Below are 16,696 nucleotides of genomic sequence, written 5' to 3' on the forward strand. Positions count from 1 at the left end.
AATGGTTTTTTTTGGACCGCGGAGAAATCTTAACTAAGAAACACCGAAATTCAGCGTTTTATATCTCAGAATTCACTGGAGTGAAGGTTAGAAATTTGGTATCTTTAAGCCACTGAAAATGTTGTGTTCAATTTTGTAGAGTTTCATGATTAACTTTATATCATTTGAGTTTTTTTCGAATTGTAAATATAATTAAGGTGTTATGATCAAGATAACTTAGGGAAGAATGCCTTAAGTGGTAAATTCCTAAAAAAAAGATCAAGAAAACTCGTTAAACCGTCAAAATAGAGACTGATCAATGTTCCCCCAAAGCATCAAATTCTAAACAAAGACGAAATCAATTTTTAAAACAAATTTAAATTAGTGTAATAAATTTCAGAAACCATGTTTTACGTTCATATGAGTCCAGAACTGTTTATAAAAATATAAAACATGCGACATTCCCCTAAACCGAAAAAAAAACTGAAAAATATTGAAATTAGTGTTCAATCTTTCCCCCTTTTACGGTAATAAAAATAGAATAAGTGTTGTGGTTTACAAATGTTACATCTAACCCTGCTGTTGCATGATGCCCTGTTTGATGGTACCTATCTAATAGTTATGCTACAAGTAGTGTAGTTAGACTTGGTTTTTGTTCAAAAAATTGGAAATTCCCTCTCAATAAATTGTCTTCTGAACCGAATTGTTATCAATGTAATAGCTTTTATTTAAATTTATTTTCAGCATAACTGATGGTGTTGTGTCGTATTTTAATATTTTTTAATATTACAAATAATAGTATTTGTATCTGTAAAAAAAATAATGATGTAATTTGCTATCAAGTATCAAGTTTTTCTTGTAATATCAAGCTGTGAGATCGGGTTCGGAAATCAGAAATCACTATCTTTATCTTATCTGTCTTTTTTTTTTAATTCGATAAGAAATTTCAACAAAGCTTTCCCTACGGCCGAATGACCTTTTTACACTATGACATTTCTCCAGAATTGTATATTTTCCGACCGGTAAATTTTCAATGACGTTGTATTGGTTGAATTCTGGAAAAGGCCTCTTTTCCTAGCTTAACGCAATGGGTGCAGTAGGACCAATACAAGTCTCAGATGCATTTATCCTCTGCCATTAACACGCACAGACGCACTTTGCTGTGGGAGGTTGTACTATTTATGTACGAGATGAAAATTGTACGCTCCCACAAACGATTTCATCTACGCACACTCGCCGTTTGGCTAAATGATTGATCAATTTGCAATCCCATTTTCACGCTGCATCGGGCAAATAGTATTTTGCACTAATACAACATTGCCGCCAGCTGCCGGTCATCGCCAGGAGTCACAATGGTCGTAAAATACAATGCCCCATGAATGTGCTCTCTTCCATAGAAGGATTTTCCCGGCCAAAATACCAAGCTTAACAGACTTTTCAAATGACTGCTACTTTTTCCTCACACCGGGGAAACTGCTTTTGTCAATCCAGCTTATGGTTTCTCAGTTTATATAAGCTCGGCTTTTGTGGGCTTCTGCTGTTTGAGAACTTGCAATGATAATCCAAAGCTCTCAACCTGTCAAACTTTCTCGACGTCACCTAGCCGAAGCTCTTCTGTGATATGGTTGGGAAATTTCTGCCGGGATCGAAAATGCATCGATTGAGGTGCAAAATGTTGAACGGACATGTAGGACTCGCCATGTGGTGGACGATGATGAAGTTGGAGGTTACTACAGAGTAGAAACAAAACTCGACTGGCGCATGTTTTGTGAACAAAAGCAGTTGTACCTACTCACACAGAGGTCTCAGTTCCATATAGTAAGGCTCACCGGATAGCTCCAACATCAAGAGGGAGCTGATACGGTGAAAAGTGATTTTCAGAACATGGCCATGTGCTTTGGCATTTGGTATGCATGTTCTGTGTCTCTGGACATATGCGCATTGTCCAACTGACGGTTACTGGAGTTTGTGGGATTTATCTTCTTTTTTTAATTAAATGCGTAGAACGACCATTGACCTGGAGAGTCATGAAAAATGGGATGAGGGTGTTGTGTGTGTAGATCTAGACGAGTTTTAAAGATGCGCCACATTCGTTGAATTTAAAAAGTCTTTGCACGAATTTTTAATCACAATCGATCAAGGTATTTTTAACTACTACTCTACTTAAATCTTTTTCACTAATTAGGGTGAAGGAACTAAAATACATTATAAATCAATTAATTTCAGTATAAAACATATTGAATACATGGCTAAGAATCCTTCCAAAACTCAAATAAAAAATAGATGTGAGAAGAAATTGTTTATCAAATTTAACATTTTGCTATTTATTTTATTTTATTTTTTTTATTTACATAGTATTCCGTCTTACGACATAACTTGACGAACATAATTCCTAAAATTCACTCGGTCCATGGCAACCGTTCTCCAATTTCTCGGGCACCCCACGTTCGCCAGATCACGCTCCACTTGGTCTAACCACCTCGCTCGTTGCGCCCCCGCTCGTCTTGTTCCTACCGGATTCGTAGCGAACACCTGTTTTGCAGGACAGTCGTCCGGAACATTTTGCTATTACCAAACTCGAAAACTTGCTTGATAAATGATTCATTAGGAGTGTAAGATGTGTTTTCTTGAGATATTTTAAAATTTAAAATTTGGAATGAACTTGGAAATTGTTGCATTATTGAAGTACCCCTCGTCAATTGAGTTCCGTGTAGAGAAAAGTATGTAGAGCTTGTAGAGAAATAAAACATGTAGAGACATTCATTCGTTCATGTATAGTTACGCAGTAAAGACGTTAAAATAAAGTTCTAAGCTAAATTGTTATCGTTAATTCTTGCGTTTTATTGAACGACTAAAACATGGTGTCAGAAGCCATCGCGAGTTTCTAGTTTCCGGCGACATACGAAATATCGTGGAAAAGTGTAAAAGACTTTAAACTTTTCGAGCAAATTAGCATATAGTCGCGTCGGAAGGTGGCAGCCATTTTGTTTTGTTCGAGAAAAGTGAAAAGTTGAAAAAACATCCTCATAAAATGGATGCGAATCAATTCAAATATTTCATGGATCAACAAGCCCAAATGTTCAGTCAACTACTACAAGGAATCAACAAACGCTCTGGAGCGCAGTCAAATGCAGTTCCGGTTTCTCAGTCACAACCTTGTGCAGCGAATGTGTCAGTTCCTCAACCGTCCCCTCTGTCGCTGGTAGGCGACATGGAGGTTAACTTCGAATTTTTCGAAAGGAGCTGGAATGATTACGCCAAAGCGATTGGAATGGACCGTTGGCCCGAAGCTGATAACCCGCAGAAGGTTAGTTTCTTACTTTCCATTGTAGGAGAGCCTGCTCGTAAGAAATTTTTCAACTTCGAACTAACCGCTGAACAAAGAGCGAATCCGGAAGTCGCGCTGCTAGCAATCAAGGCCAAAGTGGTATCCAAGCGAAACATTCTTCTGGATAGGTTGGACTTCTTCAATTCGGAACAGCAGTGTGACGAGACCATTGACGACTTCACTACGCGTCTGAAGATTCTGGCCAAAATGGCTCATCTGGGTGTTTTGGAAGAAGAATTGGTGACTTTCAAAATCGTTACAGCCAATAAGTGGTCCCATCTTCGAACGAAAATGATTATTATCCCGGACATCACCAGAGAGAAAGCCGTCGACATATGCAGAGCCGAAGAAATAACCACTCAACGCGCTAAGGACTTGCACGTTCCCTCAACACCAGCAGAAGTGAATAAGGTAGAAAAACCCCTAAACAAGAAACATAATTTGTGCAAATTCTGTGGAGACCGTCATGAGTTTGCCAAAGGAGTTTGTCCAGCCCTGGGAAAGCGATGTAAGCGATGCAATGGCAAGAACCACTACAAAAAGGTATGTAAATCTAAACATAGCTCAAAACGACGTTCGAAAAAAATAAAGGAAATACGGGAAGAAGACAGTGAAACAGACAACCAATCATCATCCTCGAATGATGCTTCATCCGAACAAAGTGACTGCGAATACGAGATAGGAAAGATATTCGACTATTCCGACAAGGGTGGTAGTGTTCTTGCTGAACTCGATCTAAAATTCTCTGATTCCTGGTCCTCAGTTGTCTGCGAGATTGATACTGGGGCGAATACCAGTTTGATTGGTTACAAATGGCTATTGAAGTTGAGCAATGAGGTAGTTCCGTCCCTGTCACCTTCCACATACCGTCTCCAAAGCTTTGGTGGGAATCCGATAAAAGTCTTGGGTCAAGTTAAAATTCCCTGCAGAAGATCGGGTAGACGTTATCTTCTTGTACTCCAAGTTGTTGATGTTAATCATCGTCCACTGCTCTCAGCGAAAGCTTCTCGTATTCTGGGATTAATAAAATTTTGTAATTCCGTAAATGTATCACAATCCACTTCCACTGATACAAAGGAAAAACTTCTCCAAGTATACCGAATTAAGGCTGAAAAAATGATCCAGGGACACGCATCGCTATTCTCGGGCTATGGGCAGTTTCCAGGGACAGTTACTCTTGAAGTAGATAATACCATTCCACCTTCAATTCAACCACCGAGAAGAATCCCCATCGCTATACGTCCAAAATTGGAAAAGGAATTGAATGCCCTTGAGAAAGATAAGATCATCGTAAAGGAACCTCAGCATACAGAATGGGTTAGCAATATCGTCATCGTACAACGTGGAGGAGAACAAAAGGGTATTCGAATTTGTTTGGATCCAATTCACCTCAACAAATCTTTGAAACGTCCACACCTCCAATTCAATACTTTGGACGAAATTCTTCCGGACTTAGGCAAAGCAAAGGTGTTTTCGACCATGGACACTAAAAAGGGATTTTGGCACGTCGTACTGGACGAACCTAGTAGCAAATTAACTACTTTTTGGACTCCTTTCGGAAGGTATCGTTGGTTGAGAATGCCTTTCGGAATCGCTCCAGCACCAGAAATCTTTAGAATGAAACTGCAAGAAATAATACAAGGTTTAAAGGGTGTTGAAAGTCTCGCTGATGATATCCTGGTATACGGAGTAGGAGACAGTTTCGAAGAAGCTTTGATAAACCACAACATTTCGCTTAAAAATCTTCTGTGTTGTTTAGACAAAAATTGTGTGCGCCTAAATAAAGACAAGCTTAAACTTTGCCAGACGTCTGTTCAATTTTTCGGGCATGTGCTCACAGACTGTGGCCTAGAACCTGATCAATCTAAAATTTCAACCATTCGTAACTTCCCAACACCAACTAACCACAAAGAAGTCCATAGGTTTATTGGAATGGTTAATTACCTCAGTCGTTATATTCGAAATCTCAGCGTAAATTTGACACACCTGAGGAAATTGATTTTGCAAGACCAACAATGGAATTGGACGTCGGTAGAAAATGAGGAATTTCTACGAATCAAGTCAATGGTATCAGATATCAAAACTCTTTGTTACTACGATGTCAACTTACCATTAATTATAGAGTGCGACGCCAGTTGTTTTGGACTAGGAGTAGCTTTATTTCAAGGCAATGGTGTAATAGGTTACGCATCTCGAACTCTTACACCTACGGAGCGCAATTATGCACAAATAGAAAAGGAGTTACTAGCGATTGTGTTTGCTTGTACCAGATTCGATCAGCTTGTCGTGGGGAACCCGAAAACCATAGTCAAAACTGATCACAAACCACTCCTAAATGTTTTCCGAAAACCTCTGCTAACAGCTCCTAAAAGGCTCCAACATATGTTGCTGAACCTCCAGCGGTACAATATAGTATTGGAATATGTTACAGGAAAGGAAAATGTAGTTGCTGATGCACTATCTCGAGCCCCATTCGATGACAAAAATAGTGCACATTCCTACCAGAAGCAGAATATATACAAAATTTTCCAAGAGTTGGAAAAAATAGATCCGAAGATCTTCCTAAGTATTTCGGATGCAAGATTAAGTGAAATTATACAAGAAACAGAAAAAGATAAAACACTGCAACTAATCATAAACTACATTCAATATGGTTGGCCTTCCTCCGCTGACCAAGTGCCAGACGACGTAAAAATTTATTATAATCATCGTGCTGAATATTCCACGCAAGATGGACTCATCTTTCGTAATGATCGGATACTTATCCCTTATACACTCCGTCGAAGCTTGATTGATAAGTGTCATACCAGCCATAACGGAATCGAAGCAACTCTTCAGCTTGCAAGGGCAAATTTGTTTTGGCCTGGCATGAGCTCACAAATAAAAAATGCTGTCCAAGGTTGTCCGGTGTGTGCCAAGTTCGCGTCGTCACAGCCTAATCCACCGATGCTGAGCCACAGCATTCCAATTTATCCATTTCAGCTAATATCGATGGATGTTTTCTTTTTGGAATATCGTAATACCAAATGCAAATGGTTGGTCACCGTAGACCATTATTCGGATTTTTTCGAATTGGATATTCTTCCGAATTTAACACCAGAATCAGTGATAGCTGCTTGCAAAGAAAATTTTGCTCGTCATGGGACACCACAAAGGGTGATAACAGACAACGGAACACATTTCGTTAGCCCCAAAATGGTCGAATTTGCAACAAACTGGGAATTCGAACACGTTACCTCCTCTCCTCATCATCAACAAGCCAACGGAAAATCGGAAGCAGCAGTCAAGATTGCAAAGCGATTGATCAGGAAGGCTGATGAAACGGGCGCCGATTATTGGTTTGCTCTTCTTCACTGGCGCAATATTCCAAACAAAATTGGATCCAGTCCAGCAGCTCGATTGTTTTCCAGATCAACACGGTGTTCGGTTCCGACTGCAGCTGCCAATTTAATCCCAAAAGTCGTGGAAAATGTTCCGGAATCTATCGAGAAAAATAGAAAGCTATTCAAAAAGCAATATGATAAACAGAGCCGAGACTTACCTATTCTTCAGAGTGGGTCCCCAGTGTTTGTTCAGTTGAATCCGGATGCCTCGAAGCTATGGTCACCTGGTACAGTATCTTCCAAACTAAACGACCGTTCCTACCTAGTTAACGTGGGAGGAAAGGATTACCGCCGTAGTTTGGTCAACTTGAAACCGCGTAAGGAACCCGAATCGTCGCCTTGCCATCCAGCACAACCAAAACAAACTTTGGATGAAAAACAAACAACGACTACACCGCCTTCGCCGCCTGCTGCTATCAGATGTCAACCACCCAACGACGGTGTAATCGAATCACCGCCTACTACCACAACTTCAACCTCATCGAATATGTTACCGAGTACATCGAAGATCAATTCACCTACCAGGGTGGACCACACTTCTCGTCCTAAAAGAGAAATTCGAATTCCAACGAAACTTCAGGACTATGAATTGGAATATTAAGTGAATTTTGAAAAGGGAAAGATGTTGCATTATTGAAGTACCCCTCGTCAATTGAGTTCCGTGTAGAGAAAAGTATGTAGAGCTTGTAGAGAAATAAAACATGTAGAGACATTCATTCGTTCATGTATAGTTACGCAGTAAAGACGTTAAAATAAAGTTCTAAGCTAAATTGTTATCGTTAATTCTTGCGTTTTATTGAACGACTAAAACAGAAATAGTTTCCAAAAATAAAAATTTCCACGAAAAAATAGATATTGCCTCCGGAATACCGTGTTTTGTACAGAACTTTAAGCCAAATCCAATTTTTCTATTAAGAAGCTCTTAAATCTAGGAAATCGAATTTATTTATTTTTTTTAGTTTATAGTCGTTTTAACATTTTTATCTCATTCGCAAATTATATCAACGATGCAGTTAGCGGACAGTCATTGAAAAACTTATCCTGTACAACTATAATCGATGTTTACTCTTGGGCTCAAACTCACGGACATCAGCTCAGGAAGCAACTGACTTGCCAACTGAACTACATCACAAGCCCCCTAAATTGAATTTATGCATTAGGAGGTGGTGTACAAATTACTGGCATAAAAATGATTTTATGCAAAAACTGAAAAAGCAGAACAAAGCTCGTCAATTGCCATAACAACTACATCATTATTCTAGATATCTGACGTTATGGCAAATGAGGTAACCTATTATTTCGAAGAACTTTGACAAATGATCCATTCCACGCGCCTGTCCACTACATAGCCATTTTTTTGTTTTTCATATTTGTTTAAATTTATACACCGTAAACTGGGGAAACATTGATCACTTTTTTAATTCATTTTCGAATATTTTGGATGGGGTTGCTTTTCTGTAACACTTAAAGGTTTTAAATTACTTACTGAGGTAAGGAGTATAAAGAATGATTATTAACTTTGATCACTACGGTTTTTACGTATCTCAAAATCTTCAAAATTATTGTTTGGATGCCATTTAGCACAGGTGGAAACATCAATAACAGTAATTGGACTCAATTGATTTTTTTCACGTTTCTCAAAAACAAATACACTCAAAAGATGGAAAATGTTACTGCATACATTTAGGGGCACAAATTATAAACATTACTCTATATTTTTTGGCCCCAAAAACAAATGAAATTTTCACCTTCATGCAATTCTATAGGTTCTCCCACTGTTTCTATGTTCTTTTTTTTATTCAAACTTAACTATTCGATAGGATTTTTAGCCATTGGTTCTATACAGCCTTTCTCATAGAAAATTTTCGTGTTTTTTAAAATACCCAAAGATTATCATAGAATGACCATAAAAATAACACTAATACTATACCTATAATATAAAAATTTCCATCTACCAATTAAATTGAGTCGTATTTGAAACTCGATTCTCAGGCTTTGAAATGAAGAAACCAGTTTTCAGATATTTTAACTTCAGACTTAAAAATTTCATGTTGATCAAAGTTACCCCCAAGATCAATGTTCCCCCAGTTTACGGTACACTTTTTGAATCGTAAATTTATTATTTTAAAAGGCAATTTCGACTCATAGAAAACGAGATATATAAAATTCAATAAGTTCATTTTTTATATCATAAATGTACTTGCCCCAACTTTGATATACAGTGTCGGATAATAGAATAGGACCACAGCTCAATCCAAAACAGAAAATGACAAAACTTTGAGAAAAAAAATTCCATTTAAGTGCATCAAACCATTTACAAATTGTAAATTCCATTCTTCGAAGAAATTAAAATCATCCGTAGTTAAAACAATTGTCCTTTATTTAAAAATGCGCTTTAAGCATACTTACTGACTTAAATAACGCGACATAAAATAGGACCGCTTTATGGTAAAAAAAATTAAAAATAAAGGAAATTCATACCGTGATCGATTTGCAGGGTTAGTACTTGGTGGTATAACCCTTATTACGCATCACTTCTCGCACCCGGTTCGGCATCGACTCCACCAGCTTTTGGCACGTTCTCACTGGGATAGTTCCCGTTCCCACAGCTGCTGCTTGTTTTTTGATTTTTCGGTGAACACCTTTCGTTTAACTATTTCCCATAGGTTCTCTATGGGATTGAGATCAAGGGACTGTGCTAGCCACTCCATAACGTCTACCTTATTATCCTGGAGCCACTTTTTAACCGTTTTGGCGGTATGTTTGGGGTCGTTGTCCTGCTGGAACTGCCACTTTAGGGGCATCTCCCACTCAGCGTGTGGCAGCATTACTTCCCGAAGTATCTCGGCGTAGAGATGCTGGTCCATAATCCGGTCGATCCAGTACAAGGGACCCACCCCGTACCAAGAAAAGCACCCCCACACCATGATGCTACCTCCTCCATGTTTGAATGTTTTATTTGTATACTGGGGCATATACGCACAGCCGAGTGGGCGATGGACCCAACTCTTTCCGTCCGAGCCGATGAGGTTCACTTTGGTCTTATCCGACCACAGCACATTGCTCCATAGTTTCTCCTTTTCCGGACCGACCCAATCGAAGTGGTTCTTCGCATACTTCAGCCGCGCCTTCAAGTGCTTCGGCGTCAGCATCGGCACCTTCCGGGGACTTTTTCCTCCTAGTCCCTTCTCCGCCAACCGTCGCTGAACCGTCCGGGAACTCACAGATAAGTTCAGCTCGTCTCTGATCTGCTTGGACGCTTTGAAAGGGTCCTTTTGCGAGGCCCGCTTGATTGCCGAATCGTCCTTCGGCGTCGTTTTGCGGGGGTGGCCGGTCAGTTCCGTTTGCCGGTGCTGTGAAACGCGTTGAAAACGAAAGTTTTCTACCTTCCTAAGTAGTCGGCAATCTCGCTTTGGCTTTTGCCAGCCTTGTACAGATTCCGGATGATCGCTCGCTGGACCTCCGTGCAGTGCTGTGCCCCACCCATCGCTTTTTCGCTGAAAACAGAGTTGGAGGAAGGAAATCTTTATTTTTTGTTTGTTTTCATGATTTACATGATTAATTTTATGGAAAATATTTACCAGGACACGAAAATGGACAAACAACACCGAAAACACCACGTTTTCTTCAAATCTAGAGCGCTGAAAATGCCGGAACAGCCGAACCGAAGAGCTGGTCTTATTTTATGACGCGACTTTTTTCACCCTCTGATAGCTTTCTGGTCGAGTAGAACAAACGGGTTGCTTTGATTGCAACAAACGTGCAGTATACAGAGTTGGCATACTACAATAAGTGCTTGCCGCTAGGTGTCGCATATTATTATATTTGAATTGGCAGTTTAACGGCCTATTCTATTGTCCGACAATGTAATTGTTTTTAGAAAAAAAGTTTTGGGAAGTTATTTTTTATTTTATTTTATTTGGTCAGCCATCAGAACAACATGAGGCTATTTAGGCTTGGGAAGTTAGTGAAATATACCAAAACAATTATAGTCACTCGAAGATAAACGAAAAGCTGCAGTTTTATCAGACTGCACAGGTTGGTTTATCGTGAAACCTTATATGACATAAATTACAAAGTTGAGCAATTAAAATTGATGCAATCTACATAAATAAAAAAATTCACAGAAACGACAATGCACAAATTGACGAAATTGATAAAATGGCAAAATAAACAAAATTGACAAATCTGACTAAGCTAATAAATTGTCAAAAAATGACAAAATTGACAAAAATAACAAAAATGACAAAAATGACAAAAATGACAAAAATGACAAAAATGACAAAAATGACAAAAATGACAAAATGACAAAAATGACAAAAATGACAAAAATGACAAAAATGACAAAAATGACAAAAATGACAAAAATGTCTAAAATGACAAAAATGACAAAAATGACCAAAATGACAAAAATGACAAAAATGACAAATATGACAAAAATGACAAAAATTACAAAATTTACAAAAATGACAAAAATGACAAAAATGACAAAAATGACAAAAATGACAAAAATGACAAAAATGACAAAAATGACAAAAATGACAAAAATGACAAAAATGACAAAAATGACAAAAATGACAAAAATGACAAAAATGACAAAAATGACAAAAATGACAAAAATGACAAAAATGACAAAAATGACAAAAATGACAAAAATGACAAAAATGACAAAAATGACAAAAATGACAAAAATGACAAAAATGACAAAAATGACAAAAATGACAAAAATGACAAAAATGACAAAAATGACAAAAATGACAAAAATGACAAAAATGACAAATATGACAAAAATGACAAAAATGACAAAAATGACAAAAATGACAAAAATGACAAAAATGACAAAAATGACCAAAATGACAAAAATGACAAAAATGACAAAAATGACAAAAATGACAAAAATGACAAAAATGACAAAAATGACAAAAATGACAAAAATGACAAAAATGACAAAAATGACAAAAATGACAAAAATGACAAAAATGACAAAAATGACAAAAATGACAAAAATGACAAAAATGACAAAAATGACAAAAATGACAAAAATGACAAAAATGACAAAAATGACAAAAATGACAAAAATGACAAAAATGACAAAAATGACAAAAATGACAAAAATGACAAAAATGACAAAAATGACAAAAATGACAAAAATGACAAAAATGACAAAAATGACAAAAATGACAAAAATGACAAAAATGACAAAAATGACAAAAATGACAAAAATGACAAAAATGACAAAAATGACAAAAATGACAAAAATGACAAAAATGACAAAAATGACAAAAATGACAAAAATGACAAAAATGACAAAAATGACAAAAATGACAAAAATGACAAAAATGACAAAAATGACAAAAATGACAAAAATGACAAAAATGACAAAAATGACAAAAATGACAAAAATGACAAAAATGACAAAAATGACAAAAATGACAAAAATGACAAAAATGACAAAAATGACAAAAATGACAAAAATGACAAAAATGACAAAAATGACAAAAATGACAAAAATGACAAAAATGACAAAAATGACAAAAATGACAAAAATGACAAAAATGACAAAAATGACAAAAATGACAAAAATGACAAAAATGACAAAAATGACAAAAATAACAAAAATGACAAAAATGACAAAAATGACAAAAATGACAAAAATGACAAAAATGACAAAAATGACAAAAATGACAAAAATGACAAAAATGACAAAAATGACAAAAATGACAAAAATGACAAAAATGACAAAAATGACAAAAATGACAAAAATGACAAAAATGACAAAAATGACAAAAATGACAAAAATGACAAAAATGACAAAAATGACAAAAATGACAAAAATGACAAAAATGACAAAAATGACAAAAATGACAAAAATGACAAAAATGACAAAAATGACAAAAATGACAAAAATGACAAAAATGACAAAAATGACAAAAATGACAAAAATGACAAAAATGACAAAAATGACAAAAATGACAAAAATGACAAAAATGACAAAAATGACAAAAATGACAAAAATGACAAAAATGACAAAAATGACAAAAATGACAAAAATGACAAAAATGACAAAAATGACAAAAATGACAAAAATGACAAAAATGACAAAAATGACCAAAATTACAAAAATGACAAAAATGACAAAAATGACAAAAATGACAAAAATGACAAAAATGACAAAAATGACAAAAATGACAAAAATGACAAAAATGACAAAAATGACATAATTTACAAAAATTACAAAAATGAAAAAAAATGACAAAAATGACAAAAATGAAAAAAATGACAAAAATGACAAAAATGACAAAAATGAAAAAAATGAAAAAAAATGACAAAAATTACAAAAATTACAAAAATTACAAAAATTACAAAAATTACAAAAATTACATAATTGACAAAAATGAGAATATAGAAAAAAATAAAATAAAAATGGAGGCGTTTTCTTTGCAACACCGTCACGTATGAATGGTCGGGCGGAATGAAGTGAAATTTGGTATCCTAGGGTTTTTTTGGGCCAGAGATGGTTTGTATAATAGTTTCAAAAATCTCACTTTTTATGGAAGGGGGGTCCCAATACAAAATTATCTCTTCACACGCGTGTACGATTAAGTTGATGTCATGTAGATGGAATAAAACATTTATTACGATTTATTTATTTAAAGGTAGAACGAAGTTTACCGGGTCAGCTAGTAGAAAAAAAATATAAAAAATTACAAAATTGACAAAATTGGAAAATTGGAAAATTCATCAAAATATACAAAATTGACTCAATCAACAAAAGTGACAAAATTCCTAAAATTTATCAAATCGATAAATTTGAAAAAAAAAATCGTAAAACTAACGAAAATAATAAAATTGAGTAGAATAATTAAATGACAAAAATAAATATATTGACATTTAAAAGTTTTCAAAATTTGTAATATCTATAGTCAATCCGACCGATTATTGTACCCTAGGTAGCCACATCGTATTTTATTCTAGCGATTGTAATTTTAACCAATTTTTTTTAAATATTTCCTTCACTGCAGAGGTTATTCAGGACAAACATTGAATTATTTTGAAACACATGGTAAGGCATATTTAAAAAAAGTCCTAAATTTTAATATTTTGCAATATGGTTATAATTTGGTATGATAACTTTACCATATGACATTAAAATCTCACTCAAGTTTCTCTTTTTGGAATCACAAAAAAGAGAAACTTGAGTGAGATTATAATGTCATAGAAACGGGATCATACAAGATATTCGAGAATCTAGTTTTTCAAAAATCTCCAAAATTGTGATTATTTTTTAATTCTTTTATCGTATAAACAATTTCGAATCTCAGTTTCTTAGATTCGTTTTGGAATTACTGCGTTCGAAATTCTTCAATCATAATTCAGAATATAAATTATAAATCTATCATTTGTTTATTGTTTTATATCATACTAGCTGACCCGGTGTGCTTTGCTACACCCCCAAAAACTATTAAAATTTGTGTTACCTAGTCATTTAACTTTTCTTTTATTTGCAAAAAAAAAAAAATTAAATTCAATTTCAGAATCATTAAAGTGTTTTCCACAATAAAATTGCAAGTTTTTTTTTATTTGGAAATTTTTTTGTTCGAATCTTTTTAATGACTCTGGGTTTCTTTGCTTCAAAAGTTTATAACTTATGCCAACATATTTGTTATATATGGAATCTTTATTGTCCTGTCCCGGGACACCTTTTTGACCTATTCGGTCTCAAATTAATATACAAATTGTGAGAGTGACCCCCTTCCCGATTCCTTTATCTCTAATGGAAGGAAAAAGTGGTCTTGTAATATCAGAACGTACCCTCTCATGACACTACCTTCATAAGTTGTTCGTTTGCTTCATTAGTTGTCGAGTTATGCTATAAAATTTGTATCGGAGTCCCACTTCCTATCTATCTTCTACCTTGAAGGAGGGGATCAAGACCAAACAATCCGTGTATTTAAACACACTCCCATGCCGAATTCTGTTCCATTTGATCGATTGTATGTTTGTTAGATAAGTTCTTAGTTTATTCAAGATATTCGTATGCGAGTTCTCGTCTTACCCAACTGTATCCTCAATTGAAGGAGAAAGCAGCAAATAACCATTTTACGTATCCAAATGCTTTCCCATGCCGAAACTGTTTCTATTTGCTCGATTAGTTCTAGAGTTATGCGAAAAATTGTAAAGGAGCCCCCTCTCTCCTTCCTATCACTACTTGGTACTACTGCTTCCTATCCCAACTGGAAGGAAGCAGTAGTACCAAATATTCACAGAATTATATCTTGAGCTTAAATACTCCCCAAGCCAAATTTCGTTCCATCTGCTGGGTAAGTTCCCGAGTGATGTAAGAAATTGTATGGGAGTACTCTCCTTTCTTAAGATTTTCCTACTTAAAGAACGGAGGCTTCTCAAAATATCATAGAAACATTTTTCGTAATCAAAAACCTTCCCACGCCATATATGGTTACATTCGCTTGATTATTTGCCCAGTAATGCTGAAAACTGGAAAGAAGCTCCTTCCCCACTTTATATCTTCTCACTGAAAGGAGGGAGGGGTACCAAATATTCATAACACTATTTAATGTACCCAAATACCTTTCCAAGCCAAATTTGGTGCCATTTGCTCGAATAGTTTTCAAGTTATACAGACAGTGACAAAGATGTTAAAGCCCCCCCCTCCCTTTTACCTGTATCTCCACAGGATGGAGGAAGGGGCCTGAAATAATCATAGAACCATTTCTCGTATTCCACTACCCTCCCATGCCAAATTTGGTTCCATTAGCTTGATTAGTTCTCCAGTTAGGTTAAAAATTATAAGGTTGGGCCCCTCCCTCCTTCGTATCTTACCAGTGGAAAGAGGGAGGAGTACCAACTATTCATAGAAACATTCCTCGTACCCAAAAACCCACCCATGCCAAGTTTGGTATGATTTGCTTGATCAGTTCTCGAGTTATGAAGACTTATTACTTTTATATGAGAGACCCCTTCCCCTCTTCCAGAAAGAGGGAGGGGTTCCAAACTATTATAGGAACCCTCCCCGGCCTCCAATACCCTCATATGTCAAGTTTCACGCAAATCGGTTCAGTAGTTTTCGAGTCTATAGGGAACAGACAGACAGACAGACAGACAGACAGAGAGACAGAAATTCATTTTTATATATATAGATGTATCCAAATGTAATTTACAGGCTGTAAGAAAGGCTGTCAAGTGTATTAAATCGAGTTAATCAAAATAGTTTTCAATAATTTCCGCACTATATAAAATTTCTCAAAAACTAAATCAGTCTGATAAAAAAACGTAGTGAAAACTATAAAAGATACTAGTTTAATGTCTCGAACCGCAACTCATTAGCTCGCACGAGAATTGCTTTGAAACATAATACACCTGCCAGGTAGCGCCATCTACAGTGCCTTCGTGATTTTAGCTCGCGAAACTACACACGAAAACAAGCTCAAGCCGCATTGCAGAAGAGCGACACCAACCGCGATGACTTTAAAACATCTTTCAACATTAATTAACTTTCACAAATTAAGCTGTGGAAAAGCGCACCACATCGAAACACTTTCCGGGTGGAGCACAATCTTCCAACTCTTTTTCACTTCCGCTGCGCTGTCCTGGTCCTCTTCCTCTGGTGGATTTCGCCTCTTGCCAAGAACCGGTTGACTGACTAGCTAACCGAGCGACCGACCGGTTCTCCAAGGTCCTGTCTCGAGTTCTCGTTATCGGTCTTGTTCATCTCGAAACCAATTGTGCGGAGCGAAAAGTTAGCGCCAAACTTGGAAATAGATTTAAAATTTACATATTAATTAAAAAGCATTTTCCTGCCGTCATCTTCGCTTTGCTTCACTGTTGACATTCGAACGATGGCGTTGGCGACGTGGCGGAAAAACTGCTCCCAAATGCTCGATGGTACGGAAAATTTAAGTAAGAGCCACTTCTGGGAACCGAACTGACACAACTCGAAGCTACTGTAGGCTTTGGCGTGTAATGTGATGCTATACGGCCACTGAAA

General features: G+C 36.2%; 2 protein-coding genes across 2 annotated transcripts in view; one reads left to right on the forward strand and one right to left on the reverse strand.

Annotated features, from left to right (window-relative positions):
- The window catches only part of LOC129757491 (uncharacterized), a 302,538-nt gene that overhangs the window by 92,226 nt on the left and 193,616 nt on the right, over positions 1 to 16,696 (reverse strand). The window lies entirely within an intron of this gene.
- LOC129752871 (uncharacterized protein K02A2.6-like) lies at positions 3,011 to 7,291 on the forward strand. The gene has a single exon (XM_055748658.1). The coding sequence runs from the start codon at positions 3,011 to 3,013 to the stop codon at positions 7,289 to 7,291; it is 4,281 nt and encodes a 1,426-aa protein (XP_055604633.1).

The sequence above is a fragment of the Uranotaenia lowii genome, chromosome 3 (genome assembly GCF_029784155.1).
Source record: "Uranotaenia lowii strain MFRU-FL chromosome 3, ASM2978415v1, whole genome shotgun sequence".
In the NCBI taxonomy this organism is placed as follows: domain Eukaryota; kingdom Metazoa; phylum Arthropoda; class Insecta; order Diptera; family Culicidae; genus Uranotaenia; species Uranotaenia lowii.